This window comes from Phalaenopsis equestris, unplaced genomic scaffold, assembly GCF_001263595.1.
Source record: "Phalaenopsis equestris unplaced genomic scaffold, ASM126359v1 Scaffold205491, whole genome shotgun sequence".
Lineage (NCBI taxonomy): Eukaryota > Viridiplantae > Streptophyta > Magnoliopsida > Asparagales > Orchidaceae > Phalaenopsis > Phalaenopsis equestris.
The window spans coordinates 34,382-42,988 of NW_018224982.1; the positions used below are offsets into that span (position 1 = coordinate 34,382).

An 8,607-nucleotide genomic window follows, 5' to 3' on the forward strand; every position below is an offset into this window, starting at 1 on the left:
AGGAATATAGCTTGACAAAAAATAATTCTCATAAGAACATATGCAAAATGAGTAAATTATCGAGAGGTTCCTTTTTAGATGTCAATCATGGGATGGAGATGAATTAAGATGAGAGGGTGCAAGGGATCGACTCATTCACTCAATTTTCAGTTATCATAAATAACTTAACACAAAAAAATTTGAACTGCCTTACTAAAATCAAACCATATGGTGATCGAAGAATACCATATCTATAGTTATTGCACCAAAAATTAATTTATCATTTAATATCAACAATTTGTTAAGATTAGATTAATTTTTTGCTCAATTTGAACATGAATCTAACTTCAAAAAATCACATATACTAATTTATAATGAAATTTAACTTGAATCCAATAAGAACAAATAATTAGTAGTCAATTTTGAGTAGGAAACCTAACTCTAAATATAAGTTTTAAAACTCCTTACTTAGATTTCTAATATCAGTTTCTCTTAAGTGCAATCAAAATATCAAAATTCATAAAACAAAGCCTACACTTAACGCCACCGGGCAAGAAAGAACTACTTCCTGGACTCTGCCGCTGCCAGGCTGGCAGAGGGCTGGCAACCTCACACGTGTGCGGCACCTGCCGAAATAAGTGTGATTATCTCATTAATCCTCACAGGTTAAGGAATGCAACGGCTACGGCTATTAGCTTATTTAAACCCTACTCAGCTCCCCATTCTCCTTCCCCCTCCGCCTCTCTCTTTCCCGTTTTTCGATAATCATCAACAATTTGGAGATTCTCTCCATTTTTCCCCTCCGCATTGAGCCTCGCCTAGCTTAGCTTTCATATTCCGGTTGGTTCCTCTTAAGAACCCTCTACCTTTTATACCTTTTCAGGACAAACAATTTAATTTTTTTGAAAATTCTTAGATGTCTTTATCCAATTTCATTTTTTGTGATCATTAGTCTTCCGAAGTTCCAATTTTTAGCGGCTTCTGTAAACTTCGCTAAATCATTCTAAAAGCTTATATCATTTATATGCTTATTTTAATTTCTATAGGAAAAACATGAAAGAAATGCTTTCCATACAAATTAGTATCTAAAATGTTTATATTTGGCTTTTCAAGGGTTTTTTTTTTTTAATTTTCCTAAATGGCCTACGAGGATCTGTATCATAAGGACCTGAAGTCGAAGGTGGATTGCCTGATTTTTGGTAAGCATTTTTTCCTTGAAATATTGCTTTCTACAGATCAGTACAGTAATGTCTGTTTCATGTTCACCTTTATTTATTTGCGTTTTTCCCCCTCTTTTGGGCTTAAACATGAAGATCTTGATGATACTTTATACCCTCTGAGCTCTGGCATAGCTAGCGAGTGCCTCAAAAACATCGGAGGTTGATTTCTTTCTGAGCTTCGTTCTTCTGATCCTCTTAATTAACCCTCTGCTCGGTGTGCTGATATGCTCTTTATATTTGTTCGATCCATAGAGTATATGGTGGAGAAGCTTGGGATTGAGAAGAGCAAAGTCTCAGAACTATGCAACCTGCTTTATAAGAACTATGGGACAACGATGGCTGGATTGAGGGTAATTAAGTTCATTCCAATGTCCTTATTATCTACTTTGTGCTCATTCTGAATTTCGGGCTTATGTTGTTTGCTTTGTTCATTTTGAAGGCAATTGGTTATTCTTTCAACTACGATGATTACCACAGGTTCTAATCATTTCCCCACTTACTATTTTTCTTCATTTTATTTCATATTTGCTTAGATGTTGATGTTGTGTTCTTTGCCAAACTTGTAGTTTTGTGCATGGGAGATTACCTTATGAGAAGCTGAAGCCGGATCCCATCCTTAAGCATCTTCTACTCGGCCTGCCAATTCGTAAAGTTGTAAGCTTTGCAGAAACTGATGACTACAAAGAAAACTAATACCTTCCGTTTTCTTCATCATCACTAACTTTGCTTTCTCAACAGATATTCACCAACGCCGACAAAGTTCATGCCGCCAGAGTGCTGAGCAGGCTCGGATTGGAGGATTGTTTTGAAGGAATTATATGTTTTGAGAGCCTTAATGATCCCAATTGCGAATCCTGCTGCGCAACCAAACTATTCGACATTTTGGAGCACTCTGCTAGGCCTATTGCTGGTGTAGCGCTCCCAAAGACACCAGTTCTTTGCAAACCGTCAGAGTCTGCCATGGAGCTTGCTCTTAAACTGGCTAATATTGATCCTAAAAGAGCTGTAAGCACATCACTAATGATCAATTAAGAAAACACAGTTCGCATGTGCTTGAATACTTGCTAAATTGCGTTTCAAATTATTCTCTAGATCTTCTTCGATGATAGCGTGAGGAATATACAAGCAGCTAAGCGGATAGGTCTCGGCACAGTGCTGGTGAGAATTCACACTAAAAGCAGTAATTGCCAATGGTTTCTGTTCTGGAATTCACGTTTATTCAATAGTTTGATTGATTTATTGATTGTATAGGTGGGTTATTCGCATGGGGTTAAGGGCGCAGATCACGTCCTTGAGAGTATCCATAACATTAGAGAAGCACTGTCTGAGTTTTGGGAAGAAGATGAGAAGTCAGAAGATGTGCTGTATCAGAACAATATAGCAATAGCGACCACGGTTACAGCTTGATTAATTTCATTAAATTGCAGTTTTTTCCGGTTACTACTATATGTATAAGTTGGATAGGAAGGGGATAAATATATATATATATATATATATATATATATCATTGCAGGATTTTGGTATCTCTCAGTTCTCATTGTAATATAAATAACTAATTAGATCAAGTTCTCTTCGCTTTTGTGCCGCTTCTTTTGATATGATCTCATATATAATGATGGATGTTGGATTGAGACTTCTGAGGGGATGAAGGATGATTTGATGGAATTGAATGGGAAATGTCGAATCATAATGGGTTGAGATTTTTTGGTCTTATTGTGAAAGGTCGCAGTTGGTTTACATACTCAAGTCTGTGTTGGAGATTGTGATTCAATTCACTTGGAGTGAAATTTTACTGATGGTGTCTCACTCCTTATTCGAAAGGTGATACACTCAAGCAAAATGGGACATGATGAATAAATATAAAACCTTATTTTGCATTCACTAGAATAAATTTTAGAGAAACAATTGTAAACAAAATTTACTGGCAGAATTAAATGATGAAAATAACATTACATTCAATCAATTAAACTTATAGCATGATTCCAATTAAAAAAAGCATAAGAAGCTCAAAAACACAACTGCGAAAGTCGAAAACTGCTTAACACAAAAGAAATATAGATATCACTAAAATTTCATAAATTGGGCAAATCCATACATAGCACTTAAAACTGTCATTTACAGAGCTAGTGCTCTGGTTCGTTTGTTCTTAAATTCTAACTCAAATATCAAAATTCATGATAAAGCTCCGACTCTTATTTTGAATTTCTATGGAATTTCCCATGATTTAATTTTGGCACATGTAAATGCACTGATTAAATAGTTCAAAAAATGGCCTGTGTGCTAGTTTTGTAAATAGTAAAGTTTCGATTTGTGCACAAAATAATCCCAAATTTAAATACCAAAGCAAGGGTAATGTTGAAAATTCTACTTTAGAGGCAATGGTTGATATCTTTCACTCTCATTATAGAAATCATAGATTTTAAGTTCATTAATATGTGTGTGGGAGTTTGTGATTACATTTGCTCAATTTTTTTAAGAAAAAATAACTCATGAATGAGTTTTCAATTAAATTTGCTTCATTGTAGATCGAAACAGAAAGATGATTAACGAAAGATAATGTGGTCAATGTAATAGGACTAGCCCATAAGGGCATGGAATTTTGTTTGTTTTAATGGACCTTTTATGATCATCTTCGTTAGCATAATGACTCTTCCAAATCTACTAGTTGTGACTAGAGGTGTAAACAAGCAGAGCTTGAGTGAGCTTAGGTTATGTTCGTGTTTGGCTCGCTCAAAGTTTATTTGTTTGAATTTGACTTATTTTCAAAGTTGCTTCTGAATAGCATGCATGTTCAACTCGAATTATAATTAGTTGTTCTTGTTAATAAATTTAAGCATTTTTTAAATAAAATAAAAAATTCAACATTCATATGTACAACAACCACAACAAAAGCTTTTTCCCACTAAGTGGGGTCGGCTATATGAATTTTTTTTTCTCCGTTGTGTTTTATTTAGTGACATATTTTCATTTAATTCTAATAAATTAAGGTCATGTTTTATACAATATGTCCAAATCTTCCTAGGTCTACCTTTGCCATTCGTAACATAGGCCAAATCTAAAACATCTACTCTTCTAATCGGATGAACAAATGATCGACGTTTAATGTGACAACCATCTAAGACGACTCTCTAATTATGTCTGTCACTGGAGCTTCACCAACCTTATATGGAAGAAATTTATCCTTCAGTGAAAAAAAATTTATTGCTTGAATTGTATGATTGTAATTTACAAATAGTTTTACAACCAATAATTTAACCAAAGTACAAACAATAATTTTTTAATAAATAAAAACTATATCACACACCAAAATATATATATATAAAAAGAAAATATAATACATTTAATATTCATCAGTGTTCATTTTCCCCGATCTCCAGGCTATACCTATAAATTTTATTTGACAAAAAAATCCAAATAAGCAATGATGAGATTAGAACATAAATTATGATACTAATAAAACTTTTATTTTATTTAAAATTATAAAAGACCTCATATTATAAATTTTCAACTATTTATCTTATATTCAATGTTGTTGCACGCTCAACCTGCCACTCCAAACAAAAAAAAGTCAGATTTCAGTTTTAGATCTACCTATCATCCATGATGGTACTTGTAGAAGAATAAGAGTTATAATTTCAAATAATTTTACTTGAATGAAAGGCAACAAAAAAAAATACCAATAATCATTACAATCATAAGCTCTTTGTTTTTCTATTCATTGCTCTTCTTATCCTCTTAGAGATTGTAGTCACATGCCAAACCAATAATGAAGTATTGAAGTAGTCACAAACTTAAAATTTGAATGGCTAAAATCATTATTGCCTTTTATGAAATAAAAAAAAGTTAACTAGTTAAGCAAAAAAATGTTGCATATCAAAATAAACCCAAGCAACTATAGACAAATCCCAAACACTTTCAGCTGAAATTTAAATTCACTGCTATCTGAAATTTCAATTTTTACACAATAATCCTATAAAATTAAAAAATTTAGCATTCAAGTAACCAACCATTGATAGACTAAATCATATAACACAACCAACCAATTGAAGCAACTTCCAAGCAATTAGTCTATAAATTAAATGATTCACATTCACCTGACCAAAACTACCTAAATGCTTGAACCAACCAGTAATAAAAAAAAAGAAAAAGTAAATATAAATTTCTACTGAAATAAAAGCCAAACAGAGGACTAAGCAGCATGAATTCCTATATGAGATGAAAAATAAAATACCAAACAATAAATTAAATGGAAACTTCTGTTGAAGTATTAGTCAACCAGGGAACCAACTACCAAATATGATGCATATACTAGTACTAGGAAGCTAAATAACCAACTAGGGATCCAACTACCAAGCAACTCGAATGCTTGTACCATATAGCAAAGTAACTATATAGCAAACTAAATATAAATTTGTACTGAAATAATAACCTAAATAGGGGATTAAACAACATGAATTCTTGTACCGTGCAATGAAATAACCAAATAACAAACTAAATGTAAATTCCTAAAAAAGTAATAATCAACCAAGGAACAAACTAGTGAATATAACACATGGACCAGTTCGACCCCACAAAATTACCAACAAAGAAACCAACTACCACAAAACCTCAATGCATGTACCAAGTGGGAATTTTTTTATGTTGACTTGTCCACTACGTATCTCGAAAGATTTCAATCTAAATAATCAGATGTGTTATTTAAAGAATACGATATTGAGATGAAAATCTTTTACATCTAAAAAAATTTCGATCAATCTAAAATCAAAACTATACCCCGTAATAGGATCACACCAAATCAATAAAAAAAATATTAAAATGGTAGCACAACAAAAATAATCCAAAAAAACTCATCATGTTTTAATGTGGAAAAACCCAAGAATTGGAAAAAACTATAAAGACAGAACCCCAAAAAAATTTCCACTATTAAATTTAGAAATGTAAAAAATACTCACTCGAAACTCTCTACAATCGATGGACTTTCATTCAAATTTTTCCTCTTAATCTCACAAGAGAAAAGCATGATAAAAACTTCCTCTCTAACACTTATCTGAATCACAAACCCTTTGTCAAAAGAATTGCACACGTGCATCTACTTCATCACTGGAATGCAGGATTTAATCCAAAACGAAAGAGCAACTGCACCTGACATGCCAGCGCCACTCATTGTTGCAAGAATGTAGCGTTGTATGTAAGTGGAAGCATAGGTGCTTGATAGACGTGTGTGGGCATTGCAGACCCCTTCACAGATGCAGTCATATAGGCCCGAGCACACTCATATGCGCTTAATGCCCTCTGTATGTTGGTGTGGGTGAGCTGTCTAGTTGCTTTTGTGTCATGTCTAAAAAAACTCTATTGTTTATTCAGATTTCTTATGGCTGTGAGTGCTCCTCGGGCTTCACACCTCAACAATCTCCCACTTGAAAATTGAAGGCACCCAACATCTATCTTCCATCTCTACACCTTCATATGTATTATCTTCATATTCACATACCATGGTGTGGGCCACCCCTATTTATAAGCATCTTGAACTACAACTAAGGCCAATTGTAACTCTAATTTTTTGAAAGTCACTGACATGCCCTAAAATGTGATACTTTTATATATACATTTTATGCTAATTTTTAAGGATATTGAGCTTTAATGGAAGGTATTTTATGTGTTTTTATTCCAGACACAAGAGATGAAGTTTAAGAGAAAAAAGAGAAAAAATGAAGCAAAATAGGGTCAAATTGAGCAATGGAACAAAAAGTGACCTGGCGCCTAGGCGCCAGGTAGTTAAAACGGGCTTCTAGAACATTGGCGTATGGCGCCATAAATGGTTTGGACTTTTTGTGTATTGAATTTGGACGAATTTTGAAGGGGTATTTGAAGTGACTATTGGTGTTTTTAAGAGCTTTATTTAAAGAAATGATGGTTGGTCGAAAGGGGAGCTTTGGAGGGCTTGATTAGTGGTGAAGAGTTTTACGAAGGGGCGCGAGGCTCTCTTGTGTGTGTGCTGTGTGCGTTATGAGTGAGAGTTTTTTTGTGTGTCTTAAGAGAGTAAGAAGTCATCAAAGGAGCTTCAAATGATTTGCTTAGGGAGAAGTCTCAAATAAGTACTGTATTTCAGTTTGAGTTTTATTTTACTGTGTAAACTTGGATTTTCATATAAATTATGTTTTGTTGTGTTGTCCCCATGAAGTCTGAGTTGTTTCATTTATTTATCTCTTTGTAATAAGAAGTAGTCATGTGTAGGATTAGAATTATTTAAGATTTATCTTATGTCATAGTTGTGATGATTCATCACGTCGTACTTTATTTACATTTTCAAGCTGGCCAATTAGAATATTAAAATCTGTTGTAAATCAATAATAATCCGGGAGGGCTATGTGTTCCTCAATTAGAAAGAATCACATTTAATATAGTGGCTCAGAAGGTAATTCATGGGTTAGTGCAAATATATAGGGAGATAAATTTTGGTGGGTGTAGATTGATGATTCTAAGGTAACAGACTAGAACCATAACCAATTTGATATATTATTTGGAACCTAAAGATTGGTTAATCCTATAGAGAAGGCACAGCTGGTTATCTAGAGGTGAAAATCTAGAACCTAGCAAGCATAACATGAGATTTAGGAACTTAACTTTAGAATAGCCAATATTTTTTATGCACTCGGAAGAGGATAAAGAATAATTATGCTCCTATTTGGCACAAAACTACATTTTAACTTTGCAAGGAAAAACAACCTTAATATAATTTGAACTCTTCTTCATAAAACTACTTTAAAAATACTGCATTTTTTTATAAAACTTTGAAATAGAATTAGTAGAAATTTAGTATCCTTGTTTTACCCCTAAACTTACTACCATATTTCCTAGATAATTGTCTGGAGTTTAAGTAAGGTTTTCTTAAATCATAAAAAGAGTTTTGGATAAAAAGAGTTTCACCTTCCTTGTGGGATCCATACCGGGGTTTTAAGAAAAAAACATTCATTACTTGAAACGATGCGTATATTTGCGTAGTACCCCTTGTGTGTAAACTATTAATCAAATTCTAAATTTTATAAAATATCTATTGTGCCTACTAGCCCCTAAAATAAATTGAGCCAAGTTTTTTGTCATTGTTTGAAAATTAAATAACTGCGTAATTGCGGGTCAGGTCAAGTTTTTTGCGCCGTTGTCGGGGAAGGAAAAAAACAAATGAAACTTTGACTTAAAAATTTTATTTAAACTATAAATTTTTTTTAGGAAATTTGTAGTGTTGTTTAAATATATAAGTGCTTGTTCTTGAGTTAAAAATATTTTTTATAAAAAAAATATAAAAACTAGAAAAAATAAAAAAACTGAAAAAATATTAAAAATTATTTTTTAGTGTTTTACTTTTTTTTCTGAACTTTTAATTTTGCAAGCGTAGTTCAGGATCTTAAGA

The 8,607-nt window shown here is 32.9% G+C and overlaps 1 protein-coding gene across 2 annotated transcripts; it reads left to right on the top strand.

Moving 5' to 3' along the window:
• The first annotated feature begins 704 nt into the window (after positions 1–704).
• LOC110036354 (uncharacterized protein C24B11.05-like) lies at positions 705–2,804 on the top strand. 2 transcript variants are annotated; one of them, XM_020740780.1, is made up of 9 exons: positions 705–819; positions 1,093–1,178; positions 1,293–1,358; positions 1,452–1,549; positions 1,639–1,676; positions 1,766–1,853; positions 1,938–2,204; positions 2,292–2,357; positions 2,451–2,802. In XM_020740780.1, exons 2-9 carry the CDS (start codon positions 1,118–1,120, stop codon positions 2,604–2,606), a joined length of 840 nt encoding a protein of 279 aa, XP_020596439.1. In that variant the 5' UTR covers positions 705–819; positions 1,093–1,117; the 3' UTR covers positions 2,607–2,802. The 2 variants fall into 2 exon arrangements, with proteins under 2 accessions (XP_020596439.1, XP_020596440.1); XM_020740781.1 differs by lacking the exon at positions 1,293–1,358 and having other exon boundaries at positions 2,451–2,804.
• Positions 2,805–8,607: the final 5,803 nt, after the last annotated feature.

Coding starts and splice junctions, on each gene's coding strand:
- LOC110036354 (XM_020740780.1), top strand. CDS start 1,118: ATGGCCTACGAGGATCTGTATCATAAGGACCTGAAGTCGAAGGTGGAT. Junction 2,205..2,291: donor ATATTGATCCTAAAAGAGCT/GTAAGCACATCA, acceptor ATTATTCTCTAG/ATCTTCTTCGATGATAGCGT. Junction 2,358..2,450: donor TAGGTCTCGGCACAGTGCTG/GTGAGAATTCAC, acceptor TTGATTGTATAG/GTGGGTTATTCGCATGGGGT.